Source organism: Gadus chalcogrammus, chromosome 1, assembly GCF_026213295.1.
Source record: "Gadus chalcogrammus isolate NIFS_2021 chromosome 1, NIFS_Gcha_1.0, whole genome shotgun sequence".
NCBI classification, from domain to species: domain Eukaryota; kingdom Metazoa; phylum Chordata; class Actinopteri; order Gadiformes; family Gadidae; genus Gadus; species Gadus chalcogrammus.
Genome location: NC_079412.1, coordinates 8,239,925 through 8,256,709, shown reverse-complemented (window position 1 = coordinate 8,256,709; position 16,785 = coordinate 8,239,925). Strand labels below are relative to the sequence as shown.

The 16,785-nt window shown below is 56.2% G+C and overlaps 1 protein-coding gene across 1 annotated transcript in view; it reads left to right on the top strand.

Moving 5' to 3' along the window:
* The window catches only part of kmt2d (lysine (K)-specific methyltransferase 2D), a 34,858-nt gene that overhangs the window by 7,026 nt on the left and 11,047 nt on the right, over positions 1-16,785 (top strand). The window contains 32 exon segments of the mRNA XM_056586921.1: positions 39-164; positions 257-379; positions 549-653; positions 1,189-1,370; positions 1,619-1,783; positions 1,935-2,044; positions 2,178-2,222; positions 2,625-2,813; positions 2,981-3,145; positions 3,254-3,376; positions 3,460-3,578; positions 3,663-3,798; positions 3,916-4,002; positions 4,100-4,177; positions 4,275-4,433; positions 4,651-4,720; positions 4,829-5,067; positions 5,190-5,263; positions 5,724-5,774; positions 5,881-7,908; positions 8,457-8,609; positions 8,708-8,847; positions 9,110-10,944; positions 11,071-11,194; positions 12,127-12,211; positions 12,292-12,361; positions 12,449-12,681; positions 12,861-14,010; positions 14,013-15,739; positions 15,841-15,990; positions 16,080-16,244; positions 16,535-16,682. Of these exon segments, the coding sequence (XP_056442896.1) occupies positions 39-164; positions 257-379; positions 549-653; positions 1,189-1,370; positions 1,619-1,783; positions 1,935-2,044; positions 2,178-2,222; positions 2,625-2,813; positions 2,981-3,145; positions 3,254-3,376; positions 3,460-3,578; positions 3,663-3,798; positions 3,916-4,002; positions 4,100-4,177; positions 4,275-4,433; positions 4,651-4,720; positions 4,829-5,067; positions 5,190-5,263; positions 5,724-5,774; positions 5,881-7,908; positions 8,457-8,609; positions 8,708-8,847; positions 9,110-10,944; positions 11,071-11,194; positions 12,127-12,211; positions 12,292-12,361; positions 12,449-12,681; positions 12,861-14,010; positions 14,013-15,739; positions 15,841-15,990; positions 16,080-16,244; positions 16,535-16,682 (10,354 nt within the window).

Here is a 16,785-nt window from a genome sequence, read left to right as displayed (position 1 = left end):
TTGACCAGACCGTGCCTCTTTCCTCCTGTGAACCCCAGGGGCGGGGTAGCGGTTTCCCAGGGAAGCGGCGCCCTCGTGGTGGTGGTGGAGGAGCTGGAGCAGGGCGGGGGCGCGGTGGGAGGTCACGCCTCAAAGCCATGGCCTCCTGCATTGACGCCTTCCTGGTATGTTGAAAACAGGATGAGTGTCATTGCATCTCTGTATTTGACGTGTTTGCAATGCAACACCGACAATAATGATGTTGCCCTCCCAACAGCTGAGCATGACGGAAGAGACTGGACACAATAAGGAAGAGGGAGGCGAGGTAGAAGAGGAAGACGAGGCCATGCAGAACACCGTGGTGCTCTTCTCAAACACCGATAAATTTGTCTTGCTCCAGGTACAGCGCTGCCATTTCACATTCCCATTCACTCGTGACATTTGCTGGCATTTGCCGGGTCGAGAACAAAATGACGTGAACGATCGCGAACTGAAGATGTGGTTCGTAACACAAATGTTATCTTCTCCCCCCCCCCGCCCCGTTTCCCGTGGTCCTCATTCCTTCCCAGGACATGTGTGTCGTGTGTGGCAGTTTTGGGAAGGGAGCCGAGGGACAGCTGTTGGCCTGTGCTCAGTGTGCACAGTGTTACCATCCATACTGCGTAAACAGCAAGGTAACACTCCCGTCACTGGTATCACTCACTCTCTCACTCACATCACTGATATCACTCACTCTCTCACTCTCATCACTGATATCACTCACTCTCACTCTCATCACTGATGTCTCTCACTCTCATCACTGATATCACTCACTCTCTCATCACTGATATCACTCACTCTCTCACTCTCTCATCACTGATATCACTCACTCTCATCACTGATATCACTCACTCTCTCACTCTCATCACTGATATCACTCACTCTCTCACTCTCATCACTGATGTCTCTCACTCTCATCACTGATAACACTCACTCTCTCTCTCTCATCACTGATATCACTCACTCTCTCACTCATCACTGATAACGCTCACTCTCTCCCTCATCACTGATATCACTCACTCTCTCACTCTCATCACTGATATCTCTCACTCTCATCACTGATATCCCTCACTCTCTCACTCATCACTGATATCGCTCACTCTCTCACTCATCTCTGATATCATTCCCTCTCTCCCTCGATCACATAACCCTCCCAACGCTCCTCTCCAGATCACCAAGATGATGCTGCGTAAGGGCTGGCGCTGCTTGGAGTGCATCGTGTGCGAGGTGTGCGGGAAGGCCTCGGACCCGTCGCGCCTGCTGCTATGCGACGACTGCGACGTCAGCTACCACACCTACTGCCTGGACCCGCCCCTGCACACGGTCCCCAAGGGCGGCTGGAAGTGTAAATGGTAAGGGCACCACAAACCCTCTCACTGGCTCCTTTGATTCAGGACAAATGGAAATGAACGCATGGCAATTTGAATATTATGTAAATCACGTAAGCCATACCCGCGTCAACGGCCCAGTTCTCCTTCTCCGTTGTCTAGGGCAACAATGGAAAACGTGTCCCAACCCCCGCCCAAACTGTGGTTCCTGCACATCTTTTTGCGTTGGCACGCGTCGTAATAATAAACATGTGGTTTGCATGTGACCGCAGGTGTGTGAGCTGCGTGCAGTGCGCCTCCCACTCCCCCGGCTTCCACTGCGAGTGGCAGAACAACTACACCCACTGCGGCCCCTGTGCCAGCCTGGTCACCTGCCCCGTCTGCCGGGAGAACTTCATGGAGGAGGAGCTCCTGCTGCAGTGTCAGCACTGCGACCGGTGGGCACCCCATTAACACACAGTGCACAGACGGAGCCACGGCTCACCAAACCGCCCCCCCCCCCCCCCCCCGAGTGAAGAGGGCCGGGGAACGCGTCCTTATCGTATGATATTGTCATGTGTTGAGACGTATGTGTGTTCCCTCGTACAGATGGGTCCATGCAGTGTGTGAGAGTCTGTACACGGAGGACGAGGTAGAGCAGGCCTCCGATGAGGGCTTTGCGTGCACTTCCTGCACTCCCTACGTCCCCAAGCCCGTAGGTAAGTGGCTGAACCTGCACCGCGGATGTGTATACACGGGGAGGAGGGGGCAAAGACATGAATGATTTGTGCACATACTCCCAACAACATAATCTCCCCTCACCTCTATACCATGTTACTTTCATTTCTATAGTGGTGGAGTCGGCCATCATGGCCTCCATAAAGATCAAGGAGCCAGGTGAGTTGGCCACACGAGTGTTGGAACGTTGAATACGTGTGCTTATTTCAGTTGTTGTCATCCATAGCTCAGGCGGTAGAGCGGGTTGACTGGTAACCGGAAGCCTAGGAGGCGGGGACCAAACTAGCAACCTTCCGGTTACCAGTCAACACCGGGGACCAAACTAGCAACCTTCCAGTTACCAGTCAACACCGGGGACCAAACTAGCAACCTTCCGGTTGCTAGTTTGTACCAATGGACCCTCACTGGTACTGACGAACTGGCTGTCGCCCCTGCGTGGTCGGCTCCTCCCTCGTGTGTGTGTGTGTGTGTGTGTGTGACTGCGCATGAATGGTCGGAAGTCGCTTTGGAAAATTCCTCTAAACACAAATGTACCGCCGTGCACACCCGGTGTCTCTCCAGAGCCCCAGTTCTACCGGCTGGAGGGCGTGTGGCTGACGGAGTCGGGCATGTCCCTGCTGCGCAGCATCTCCATGTCCCCGTTGCACAAGAGGAGGCAGCGGCGCTCCCGCCTCGGAGGCCTCTGTGGGGACGGCGGAGACGGCCTGGAGCTCAAAGAGGGCGACGGCGGCGACGGCGACGAGGGCAAAGGTCGGCGCTCTGCCCTCATCGATCAGAAAACCCAAAACATAAAGACACACAATGACAAACAAAACAGACAAAGTATTATAGTGCCGTCTATGAGTGTAGCTTCCATTTTGTGAACTCGCCCCTTATCAAGTTCCTTTTTCATTTTTCTTCCCCACCGTCTGTATTAGGGGAGCCGATGGACTGTGAGACTAAGATGGAGCCACCGGGGACCCCCGAGAGAGAGCTGGGAGCGGAGGGCAGCGGTGAGGGCCTGGGCTACTGTGACGGAGTCAAGGGAGGCGCAGAGGAGACGGAGGACGGCAAGAAAAGGAAGAGGAAACCCTACCGACCTGGTGAGGCCCCAGTACAATCAATACGCTGTTTACTACAATAATATACCGGCTGTAGGCTACTGGGCGCCGTGCTCCGATATCACTCACTCACTCATCCTTGACTTTCAGGGATCGGGGGCTTCATGGTGCGGCAGAGAAAATGTCACACGAGGATCAAGAAAGGATTCTTCGCCCAGCTGGCTGGAGAGACCACTTTAGACGGACAGCCATTGGAAAGAACTATCGAAGAGGGTGGGTGACCTAAACGAGAGTGCTTGTTGTAAACATTGTCCCATCAGGCGGGCTTTTCTGAATGTCCTCATGCTCTTCCCCAGGTCCCCATCCCGACACGGACAACATCATGGACCCCAAGCCAGCCGAGGGCGAGGAGCAGAAGAAACGCCGGGGGAGAAAGAAGAGCAAACTGGAGGACATGTTCCCTGCATATCTCCAGGTACGCTCTCTGCCTCTCTGCCTGTGTGTTCTCGCACAACCCAGTGGCACAACCCCGCTCACCCCCACATCTTTGCTATAACAGGAGGCGTTCTTTGGCAAGACACTCATTGACATGAGTAAGAAGGCGGTGGTGATACCTCCGGTCCAGAGGCCAGGAATGTGCCCTTCTCGACCCCCGGAGCCGGCCTTACCCGGCCTCATCCCTCCAGTCCAAGAGGGTCAGTGCCCCTAATTATTACATGTCGTAATCAAGGGTCCGTCTGTCAATTTGAGTTGTATCAAGCGGTGGTTTGCGCTGACGTCGGTGGTCTTTTTATTTGGTTCCCCCCCCTCAGCTGAAGCCCAGCACGGGATGACCGAGGCGACTCTGCCTCTCAAGCGCGAGGTGGTGGACACACCCCTGTCTCAGGGAGAGGGAGCAAGTGAGTGAGGCCTCTGCCGGCAGCCGTCTTATCCAGGCGTGGTGTTTTTATAACCGTGGGAGTGAGGATTAGCGCTTAACTAACCGTGTCTTTCCAGGAGTCTCTACGCCTTCCTCGTCGGTGAAGGACCAGGCCTCCTCCGATCCTCACGGCTCCGATGCAGAGAAAAGTGACGGTGAGTAGGGGCGTACATTGGTGTCTTGGTGGAGCTGTTGGAAGTCTTTGAGGTCGTGGTCGTCTCCACTGGGAATAACGTTTGTTTCATGCGCCAGGTCTTCCTCAAGGCATGGAGAGCCAAGATTCGGAGCAGTTCTTCCGCAGGGTGCTGGGGGTGTCCGATGGCTCCACTCTGGAGGGCATGAAGCCCATCTTAGAGGGCAGTAAAGGAGAGCTCAACCGCAACGCGTTGCAACAGAGACCTCTCCTCTCAGGTGTGCAGAGCGATGCAATACAGTGTTGCACCACAAACCCTGAGAATGTATTATTTTAACAAAATGTATTTATTTGATTGATTAATCATGTTGATATTATTATCCCTAGTAAATGATATTGCACTAAGAATGTATTTATCTATTTAGGTCAAATAAAACCAAGATTGTTTTCATGTTGGGAGTTTTAAGCTTGAACTTGGTTTCTGAAATCTCCCAGGTTCCCTGCCCTCAGCTGGAGTGATGGACACCTTCCCTGGCCTTGCCCAGTCTCCATTCTTTGACATGCGGTACATATCACTCCTTAAACTCCCACGTGTTTATCCTGAAAAGAAGACATTGGATCCTCATCCTTAAAACCATCCTCCCTAATCTTTGTCTATGACTATTGTCACTAGGGACCGTGGGGGGCTCTTCAGTCCAGACGGTGGAGAGGAAAGCCCCTGGGCCACGCCCTCGACTCCGGCCACCCCTTCCACGCCACCCACCCCCACCGAGGTAGAGGGCGACGGGCTCTCCTACAACCAGCGCAGCCTCCAGCGCTGGGAGAAGGACGAGGAGCTGGGGGAGCTGTCCACCATCTCCCCCGTGCTCTACGCCAACACCAACTTCCCCACGCTCAAGCAGGACTACCCAGGTGAGCTGGAATAATGGACTGCTGGGGGGGGGGGGGTCTCTGCTTAAAGCAGTAGCCAAAGGACGATGCTTCTGTAGAACGATGGATCACCCCAGCTTTTGTGTCGTTTATTTCCGCCACAGACTGGGCGAGTCGCTGCAAACAGATCATGAAGATCTGGAGGAAGGTCTCTGCGGCTGACAAGGTTCCATTTCTGGTAGGTGGTCATTTCCCAGGACGGTCTACTAGCTGTTCGTCATCTCATCTCACCTTCAACTGTTAACTTGGGTGGGGTCGCGGGGGCAGCAGCCCTAGCAGGGGGGCCCTGACTTCCCTTTCCTATTCCTAGCTATTGTACTAGTAAATAATTATGGAATGAGCGTGACAAATTATGCAGATAGGAAATTCATCTACTCATCCTGATGAGAATTGTTTTGGAAATAGTTTACATGACAAATGGAAAACTATTCCATTTGTCATGTTCTTTTTATCCACAGAAAGCTGATGTCGTAGGAAAATTAAATAAAGTCATGGTGTTTTATTTATAGGATGGTATTTTTCTTCAATCCTCAATTCCCCTCTTTACGTGATTCGAAATATGACCATTGAAGATCATATGTAGTTAATGTTTCTAACTCTTTTGGCTGCTTGACCTTGTTGTTGTTTTTGTCTTCTAGCAAAAGGCCAAAGATAATCGAGCATCTCAGCGCATCAACAAGGCACAGAAGGTACGGTACAGCCGACCACTGATGGAAACAATAGGCAGCACGCATGCTACTCCTGGGCAATGTTGGCTCGCTTGTTCTCTGAACTCTGACTTGTTGCTCCATAAAGCAGGCGGAGAGCCAGGTGTGCCGGCCAATCAAGACAGAACCAGGACGAGTGAAGGGCGAGCGGCCAAGCCTCCACCTCCAGATCCCTCCCCCCTCGGGCTCCGCCTCCACCCCGTCCCAGCCCAGCTCCGCGGAGAGCCCCTTCCCTTTCCCTCCGAGCCACGGCTCCTCTTCCGCCTTTTTCCCGGACGGGCCCCCGAAGACGCCGGGCTCTGCCGAGATCCGGACGGATCCGTTTGCCAAGCTGCCTCCTCAGTCCCCGCGCGCCCACTCCCAGCCCTCCACCCCCTTCTCCCAGGCCGGGACCAGCCCCTCGCAGGCCAACTCCTCAGGTTACCCTCCTCCTGGCCCGCACGGTCCACCTCAGGGACGGCCGGCCCCCGGCCCCTTCGACATGCAACCAGGCACCCCTGGCACTCCCCGGCGGGCCCAGCAGGTAGATCCCTATTTCAGATCGCAATTGCAGCAGCAGCAGCAGCATCAGCAGCTGCAGCAGCAGCAACAACAACATCAGCAGCAGAGTCAACAGCTTCAGATGCAACAAGGCTCTCTGGAGTCCTTAGGACCTCCACAAAGTCCTCATTCAAGGGCTGGTGGACCCGGGGAGCCGCTCTTCTCTCCTCCGCACACCCCCCACTATGGGGATCCCTTCCGATGCCAGCAGGGGATGGGCCGCCCGGAATATGGCTCATCTTCCTCCCCTTCGGCGATGGCCGCCTCACCTTCGGGCCCGGGGCAGTACCGGGCTGATATCAACGCGCCTTCACCCCGCTCCTCCTCGATGGGGCGGATCGATTTGGCCACGGGCTCCCCTGCAGGAATTCTGGAGTCCGGTGATGGTTTGTTTAAGGCCCCGCTGATGCCACGGATGCACCAAGGGGAAGGCGGGCCGCTCCATCCCGGAGCTTCCCCCAATCACCCCTCGGAGGCCTACAGGCAGTCCCCCTCCAACCCCTTCTCCGACCCCTACGGCCAGCCTCCCCTCACTCCAAGACCTCAGTCGGGAGACGGCTGCTCCCCTGTGCCCCAAAGGCACGCCGTGGTCCAACACGAGACCTGCCCCCGGGTGCCGTCGAGCCCTCAGTCCCAAGGCAGCGCCCCGTCGCCCCTCACCCCCGGGGGCCTGTCAAACGACACCTTCTCAGTCCAGTCTCCTGGCGCCAATCGCTTCCAGTCTCCCGACACCTACTCCCGACCGCCGTCTCGGCCCCAATCCAGAGACCCCTTTGCCGCCCTCCACAAGCCCCCGCGGCCCGCCTCCGCCGCCCCCGACGGCGTGCCGAGCTACAGAGGTTCCCCTCACCCTAACCAGCCGCCCCCCGCATCCCCCACCTCCAACCCCAACGGGGATCACATCTCCGGGAACACCTCGGCACCCCCTCCTTTTAGCCGCAGCCTTAGCACCTCCACCTACCAGATGACCCAGCAGCAGCAGGCTCAGATGACCCAGCAGCAGCAGGCTCAGATGACCCAGCAGCAGCAGGCTCAGATGTCCCAGCAACAGGCTCAGATCTCCCAGCAGCAGCAGGCTCAGATGTCCCAGCAACAGGCTCAGATCTCCCAGCAGCAGCAGGCTCAGATGTCCCAGCAGCAGCAGGCTCAGATGTCCCAGCAGCAGCAGGCTCAGATGACCCAGCAGCAGCAGGCTCAGATGTCCCAGCAGCAGCAGGCTCAGATGTCCCAGCAGCAGCAGGCTCAGATGTCCCAGCAACAACAGGCTCAGATGTCCCAGCAGCAGGCTCTGATGTCCCAGCAACAGGCTCAGATGTCCCAGCAACAGGCTCAGATGTCCCAGCAGCAGGCTCAGATGAACCAGCCTCAACTCCAGCTGCAGCAGCATGTCCAGCAGCAAGCCATGGCAGCAGATGGTTTCAACCCCAGGCTTTCTTCCGGGTCCCATGACCCAACATCTGTCCGCCCTCCAGAATCGCCCCAGCAACCAGCGATGCCCGTGAGCCAAGACACGCCAGAGGTGCTGGATCCTGCGTTGGTGGGCCTCACCCCATCCGAGTTGGAGAAGCATCGACAGGTACGTACACGGCATGCTGGTGTGGAAAATATCCCCGCCCATCAGTGGCAGGTAGGGATGCAGCGATTAACCGACTTCACTGTTAACCGTGGTTTAAAACCACTTGGTTTGTAACGGTAAAGGCTTAGCTACACAGATGTTTCTGCCCTCACTCTTAAAACATGGGACATTATGGTGCCTTCTTTTTCTGAGACCTGAGTTCAACATTTTATTAAAGTTGCCATCACAGGGAAACTGAGTCATTACATTGGTGCACCGGCTCAAAATGCTTTGCGGATGTGTTGCATGCTTCATGTCACAAGAGTGAAATGAGTGTTTGAGGGGAGCTGTGTATTATTCAGTGCTAATTACTTCTTCTTCGAAAAGAAGCAAGTGTTGAAAACCAAAGCCAACAAAATAAGTGTTAACAGCTTTGATAAATGAATGCATAATAATCGTCAAACTGTGATTTTTTCCCTTCGACTATTATCTTGCCATAAAAATGTATAATGATGGCATGCCTAGTTCTGGGTTATGTTCTAAACCATTGCTTGTGTTTTGACCTCCAGCGACAGAAACTGCGAGATTTCTTAATCAAGCAACAAGTCCTAAGGGGCGTGCGGCACGCAAAGCCGGCTGCCGCTCCCTCCAGCAACCCCGCCGCTGGCTGGCATGGAGGAGACCTGGCACAGTCCCACAAGGCCCCACCGCCTTATCCACAGGTAATACAGCAAGTTAAACACATGGAACAACAGGATAGTCGTGTTGCAGCCGTCAGGCTTTGGTGCTTTGGCTAACGAATCCACCCGCTCTTCTGAAGGACCGTGTTGCTGCTGCTATATCCGGACCCCAGGCTGCTATGGCCAGGAAGATGCCAATGGCTATTGGGGGCATGGAGGAAAAGCTCCTCTGCCCACAAGCTCTGGAAACCCCTGGCGTTTTGGATCCCAATGCAATGAGGTACAGTGGCACTTGTTCAGTATTTGCGGTTGGGTCAATGGGGACTTGTTCGATGCTGTCTAATATGTGGAAACCTTGCTTCCAGTAATCGGTTACATGTTAGCGAATAACATTGTTCACCTATTATCTCTGATCTGCATGCTTTTTGATGAAAACTGAAAATTACTTTTAAATGATTAACTGTTCATCCCCATTTGAGTAGATCCCTGTGTCAAATATCTATATCTAAAGATTTCTACACTTTTTTTTTTGTTTTGATCAGACAACCCGGACCCGGCAACCCTCAAGCCATGTATGGCCGTCCACCGTTCCCTCCTCAGTGGCAGGGTCAGGCGTCCGGCCCCCGGAGGTTCCCACCGCCTGGCATGGACTCCATGCCCCCCCGGCATCACCTCAACCCTGCCGTCAATATGCAGGCCATGCAGGGGATGGTGAACCCCCGTGGCATGATGGCTGGGCCCGGAGAGGCCATGCAGCCAATGGGGCAGGGACCCCCACCGCAGTTCATCGAGTTAAGGCACAACGCTCAGAGGTTGCCCCTCGGACCCCATTTCATGCTCAGAGGGCCACAGGCCAGACCCCGTCTCTGCCCTCCCCAGCAGGACCTCGCAGCGCCTTATGTGCAGCAACATACCATGCAGGTCGACCGGGCCGGCGACTCACAGATGGGGCTGCAGCAGGGAGGACTATCGATGTTGATGCCCACTTGCCCTGCAACGCAACAAGGCCAGCATCCGCAACAAACAATCGCTCACTCGTCCAACCATCCTGGATCACAGCAACAGCAGCAACAACCGCAGCAGCAGCAGCAACAACAGCAGCAGCAGCAACAACAGCAGCAGCAGCAGCATCATCCTCCACAGCCTAGCATAGGGCCTCAGGTTGACCCGAGCGTCGACCTGCCTGAACCTGACCTGGAGGGCCTTTCGGACGCCCCTGGGGATGGCGGTGTGGAGGACGACGACCTGGCCCTCGACCTGGACCCTGACAAAGGAGATGACGACCTGGGTAACCTTGACAATCTAGAAACCAATGACCCACACCTTGACGATCTGCTGAACAGTGACGAGTTTGATCTGCTGGCCTACACTGACCCCGAGCTCGACCAAGGGGACCCAAAGGACGTGTTCTCGGACCAGCTCCGCTTGGTGGAGGCGGAGAGCGAGGCGCCTACTGCCTCTGGCTCTGCTGACATCAAGGTGGAGCAGAAACCCAAGCTGGAGCCTGGACAGGTTTCGGATACGTCGGCCTCATCAGCTCTTCACGCTCCCCCCTCAGAGACGGCCAGCACCTCCAAAATCAAACTGGAGGACCGAGGCCTAATGCCACAGCATCAGGACGGACAGATGGTCATCAAAGACGAGATGGGAGAGGCCGTATCCATGTTACTGGGTGGAGCGGGTGCATCAGGCAAGCAGACACAACCGCAGGCTCCGTCTGCCTCTCTCAGCTCTGTTCGCTTAGGGGGAATATCCTACCCTCTCCCGGGTCAAGGCGATCCCCTCTCGTTCCCTCCGTCCACCCCACACCCAGACCTGGGGGCGGACCCACTGGGGCTGCCCGATGTCGGGGGTCACACCTCTCCTTCTGTAGACATGGCCAAGGTAGAGAGCTCTTTAGACGGGGAGTTGCCTCTTCTCATACAGGATCTACTGGAGCATGAGAAGAAGGAGCAGCAGAAGCAGCAACAGCAGCAGCAGCAGCAGCAACAACAGCAACATCAGCAGCAGCTCAGCTCCATGCACCAGGCAGGCATGCCCAGCCACATGCAGGGCATGCCCGGTCAACAGCCCAACCCGCAGGCCCCTCCTGGCGCCCTGATGCTGCAGCAGCAGCACCACCACCGTCCACCTCCCCAAGTCATGATGGGCCAGCCGGGAATGGGTCCGCGGCCCATGCACGCCATGCAGCCCCAGCACCAGCAGCAGAGGTTCATGGGACCAGGAATGGCTCCTCCACCTCACATAGCTCAGCAGCAGGCCATGATGAGGCTGGGTCAGCCTGGGGGCATGCACCCCGGGATGAATCACCAACCACAACAGCAACCCCAAATGGGCAAACAGCCCCCCATGGCCAATAACTTCTTCCCAAACAAAGGTAGTTCATGTAGAGTTCATGTAGTCTTGGCATCTAACACATTTTATTATATTGGCATCCGAGCCATTTTATTATATGACCTATATTTATGTATTTTCTTACCATGCTTTCTGTTTGACCCCGTAGATTTGGATACATTTGCTTCAGATGACAACATGGATCCCATTGCAAAAGCCAAGATGGTGGCGCTAAAGGGCATCAAGAGAGTGTTGGCACAAGATCCACTCGGTGTCCCACCTGGGATCAACAGGTACTTTATGTGTTGAATTGTTTCTTCTTAAAATAAGCTTGTCTTTTGAAAGTGTAAGATTAGATTTAAAATTAGATTTCACAGCTTTGAATCATAAAATGTTAATGCGGGAATGATCGCTGGCAATGATTGCCAGCAAGGTGGTAGAAAGGCATCTCCTAACGATCCTGCTGAAATGCTTAATAATAATAAAAATAATAATAATAAAAATAAAAAAGTTAGATTTTATATAGCGCCTTCCAGGATACTCGAGGTCGTTTCACAAGAGTGGGAGGTGAGGGTGTATGTGTAGGCAAGTGAGTGAGAGTGCAAAATGCGCAAGGCGCTGGGTGGGGTCGTGAGTCAGAGGCCATAGGCCTCAGAGAAAAGGACACCTTTTCTCTGAGAAAAGGACACCCCACATCCGCTGTGCGGATGTGGGGGGAGAGCTGGTTCCACAGAGTGGGGGCGGACACGCACCCGGCCTACCCCCAAGGGCCTCGTCTCGTGGGGGTTATTGCAGCCCTGTCATCGTCAGGGCACAGGCTACACCCCGTGATGGACGCGGGGGGGTGGGGGTGTAGGCGTGGGGGAGGTCAGAGAGGTAACGGGGGGCCAGAGCGTGAAGGGACTTTGAATTGAATGCAGAACTTGACTGGTAACCAGTGGAGCTGCATCGGGGTGGGGTGATGTGCTGCAGGGCCTAATGCCAGTAGACCTGGCAGCTGGGTTCTGCCCATACGCAGCTGTCCCGGGTTAGAGGAGGAGACCGGTGAGTATGGCGTCGCAGTAGTCCAGTCGGGTAGAACTGAAGCAGTGGATCAGGGCTTCGGTAGCTGAGACTGGGATTGAGGGGTCGGAGTCGTGCGATGTTCTTCAGGTGGTAGAATGCAGATCTTAAGCCCTGTCTTCATCTAATCATAGATATCTTTTTGGTTTTGGTTTCTCCTTAGACAACAAGTGTCTCTGCTGGCCCAGAGGTTGGCCTCTGCCCCAGGAGCCGATCAACTTGGGCAGGCTGTCCCGGGATCATCCAAGGTAAGCATCAAATAGCATAAAAAAGGAATGGTTCGTTTTGTGTTGGATGTATTCTAATATATATGCATTGTGTTTTCTAGGAAGGAGAAACCAGTACGCCTCTCCAGACAAGACCCAATCCCCCGCAGTACTCAAGGAATAACAGGTTAAGTTGGTCTCCTCTCCCCACCACGTTCTGAATGGGCACCCTGACGGAGACATCCGATCGTGTCATGTTAACGCTGTGGCCCGTTCCAGATGACGCCGAGCAGCAGCAGTACGAGGAGTGGCTCATCCACACCCAGCAGCTGCTCCAGATGCAGTTGAAGTTCTTAGAAGAACAGATCGGCGCTCACCGGAAGTCCCGCAAGGCCCTCTGCGCCAAGCAGCGCACGGCCAAGAAGGCCGGGAGGGAGTTTGCCGAGACCGACGCAGAGAAACTCAAACTGGTGACCGAAGAACAGAGCAAGATCCAGAAGCAGCTGGACCAGGTATTAAGAGTTGGGAGTGGGTGAAACACTTGACCTTTCAGCCAGTGGCCCATGTGCACATTCAAACCAACTACTGTATCAGCAGTAGTCCTTTATAATAAATGTATATTCGGGAAGGTTTGATTGTCTCGAAAAATATCACTTTTTAAATACAATTTATCCAAAACAATGTCTTCCAGGTCCGCAAGCAGCAGAAGGAGCACACTAACCTCATCGCCGAGTACAAAAGCAAACAGCAGCAGCACCAGCAGGGCTCTGGCTTATTGAAGCCCGGCCCCTCTGCACTGGCCCCTCCTCACATGCTCTCCAAGATGCCTGGCCAGATGATGATGGGCCAGCCGCCTGGCATGATGCCCCAGGGGCCGCCCTTCATGGCCGGGGCTCCCCCCCAGAACCCCGGGGTCCTTGGTCCCCGGCCCCCGGGTCCTCCGGGCGCCCCCGCGGGCTATTTCCCCCAGGGGCCCGGGATGCAGGGCGCCGACCCTCGGCTCCTCCAAGAAAGACAGCTGCAACATCGCATGCAGCTGGCCAAGCTCCAGCAGCAACAGGCGATGATGGGCCAGCACCCAATGGCACACCCAGGCCCACAGCCCGGGGCCATGCCCCATCCAGGGCAGCAGCCCGGCATGATGCCACAGGCACAACCTGGGATCATGGGGAACCAGCTCATGGCTCAACAGCAGCCAAACATTCAACAAGGGATGCCAGTGGACCAGGCCAACCAGCAGGGCATGGTGCCAGTTCCCCAGGGAATGGTTGGGGGCCAGCCAGTCCCCCAGCTGCCGCCGAACATGGTGCCCATGAATCAGCCTCCGGGCATGATGTCAGCTCAGCCTGGGATCATGGTGACTCAGCCCGACGGCCCATCTCAGCAGCAGCAGAGACCTCAGTTAATGATGGGTCCGCAAGGAATGGTTGTGGCTCCCGGTCACCCTGGCATCAGGGGTCCACAGGCCCAGCTTACTCTGCAACAGCAAAACATCTTAGCCCAGCGAATGATATCTCAGCAGCAGATGCAGCAGCAGCAACAGATGGCACACCGACAGCAGTCCCAAGGCCTCATCAATCAACCCAACCAAGATCAGAGGACCTCCCAACCTTCAACGCCGCAAATGTGCTCCTCCCCTTCTGCAGGGAGCATCACTCCCCAGCAACAGGGCGGTACAGAGGGTCTGCAGCAGGCCTTCCAACCAGACCCACAGAACCCAGGCCTTAAAGAAAGAGCAATGCTCACCCCAGCTCCCAGAACCACATTACAGCAGAGTGGGCCTCCGGCTGCCAGTCCAATGGTTCAACAGGATCTACAGGGGAGCAACATATGGAATTGGCACAGCAGCAACAACAACAGCAGCAGCAAAATCCATCTTACACACTTCAGAACCAACCCGCCGGCATGGCTCCTCATGGTCCACCCCAGTCTGCTCTGGTCAACATCAAGCAGGAGCGGCAGCAGATGGATGTCTCAACTTCACAGCAGCAGCAGCAGCAACAACATGCGGTTCAGAATGTCCCGCAGCAGTCCCAAGATCCCGGCCCCCTGCAGCATGACGGAATTGGCCCGGTCCAGAATGTCATGGGCCAGAACCCGGGTCCGATGCAGCCGCAGCCGGCCCTGATGGGTCATCCCCCCCAGCAGCAGGCCCTCATGGCGCAGCAGCAGAAGCAACAGGCCATGATGGGCATGATGAGGGCACAGCAGCCGGGCATGATGGTCCAGAGGCCGGGCGCGCCCCCGGGACAGATCCGCATGCCCAACATCAACATCCAGGCCATCATCGCTCAGAATCCCCAGCTCCGCAACCTCCCCCCGAACCAGCAGATCCAACACATCCACGCCATGATCGCCCAGCGCCAGCAGCAGCAGCAGCAGCAGCAGGGCCAGATGATGAGGATGTCCATGGCCCAGGGCCAGCCGGGTCAGATGAGGCCTCAGATGGCGCCGGGCCAGCTCCACCAGGGGGACCAGCGGATGGCGGGTCCCGACGGACAGCCGATGCAGTTTGCTGCTGTGGGTAAACCCGGAGCGGTGGGTCCTCCCCAGCCGGGTGTGTTGGGACAGCAGCCCGGGATGCCCTCTCAGATCCTGCAGGGGATGATGGTCCCGGGGCAGCCGCCGCAGCAAGTGGGGCAGATGATGCAGCAGATGAGCCGGGGTCAGATGCCGATGGTGCGGTTGCCGATGGACCCCAGTCGTATGGTGAGGCCCATGTCTCCGCACCAATCCCTCCCCAGCTCCCCTGGGGACCCCCAGCGCCACGCCATGGCTCAGGCGCTGGGGATGTGTCCGCCCACACCCAACCATCAACAGCAGCAAGCGCACATGGTCGCGGCGGCGGGCCGAATGCCGGGTTCCCCGTCCCAAGCGGGGTCTCCAAGAGGACCCTCCTTCACGAGGATGGACAGCAGCCCCGCCACCCCCGGGACACCGCACTCCACCCACGTTCCTTCCCCGTCGCAAGCCGAGGGCGGCGCCGGCAGAGGGAGTCCTTACAGCCAGGTCAGGGCGTCCCCGCTCCGGTCCCCCGGCGCCAAGAGCCCCCATCACTACCCAGGGCTGAAGGCAGAGCCGCACTCCTCCGCTAATGACACGTCCCAGACCCCCTCGGTGCCCCTCAACGGGCCGCAGCAGGAGGAGCGTCTCCAGCAGCATCTCCCGCCAAAGGCCTCGGCGGGCCACGGCCCTCAGCCCGGCGCCAGGGAGGGGGCCCTGTGCCGGATGACTCTCCAGAACATCAAGCAGGAGCCCGGGGAGATGCAGTGTGACAGCGGCTCACCGGCGGGCGCCCACCCCGGGGCGATAAAGAGGGAGGCCCCTCTGGAGCTCATGAACTGCGGCCACCCTTCTGGCTTCATCAACGCAGAGAACATGGGCGGGGACCCGGGCACGCTGGGCCGATCGGAAACGGGACAGCAGCTACTCCAGAAGCTCCTGAGGACCAAGAACCACTTGGCGGCCCAGAGGCCCTCCGAGGGGATCCACAACGAGATCAACGGCCACATCAACAGCAAGCTGGCCATGCTGGAGCAGAAGCTACAGGGAACCCCGCGCAACATGGAGGTGAGCTCAGCACCACAACCTGCAGGGGGGTCGTCTCCACTCGTATCTTGTGGGTAGGGAGAGTTGAATAATAATGATGATGTTTCTTTTGTATGTTCCAGGACCTGCAGTCCATCACTAAAAAGACTCCTCTGGCCAAGGCCAAACGTACCAATAAGCCGGGCGGGGAGCGAGGGCCCAACCCTCGGAAGAAGAACAAGAAAGAGGATGTTGGAAAGAGTGCTGAGGCCCTGATGAAACAACTGAAACAGGTGCGTGGAGTGGTGGAAATGGCCTTCTTTAAACGGCTCACTTTATTGGCCTGTGTTTAACTGATTGACTAACGATCGTCCCCCTTCAGGGCCTCTCTCTGCTGCCTCTCATGGAGCCCTCCATTACCGCCAGCCTTGACCTGTTCGCGCCCTTCGGCAGCAGCTCGGCCAATGGCAAAGCACCCCTCAAAGGCTCTTTTGGAAACGCAGTGTTGGACAACATCCCCGACTACTACTCACAGCTGCTCACCAAGGTAAAACCGTAGCACACAGGAGACAGAGTAGCACACAGACACCGTAGTACACCGTAGCACACCATAGTACACCAGAGGCACCACAGTACACAGACACCGTCGCAAATCATTTGCGACGGTGACATTGGTGTCCTACAGGGTCAATCGTGTACCTCAGAGACATTGTAGTTCACAAGAGACCCCGGACTATGTGAGAGACGTACCGTCGTCCACCAGATGTATCGTAAGTCTACCGTCAGCATAATGGCACTGGAAGATCCTCTGATAAATGTTTCTGTCTCTTTTTACAGAGTAACCTCAGCAACCCCCCCACGCCCCCGTCCTCCCTCCCCCCGACGCCCCCACCATCGGTGCAGCATAAGCTGCCCAACGGGGTCACTGCGGGGGAGGAGCTGGCCGACACTCGGAAGCAGGCCGAGACCACCGAAGACACTATGGGTATGATCGTCTTGGCCAATGCACATGACGTCCACCTTCTTGTTTTAGAACCATGTACAACGTGTCGCTGTCGTTCCAGTGTCATTGACATCATACACAATGT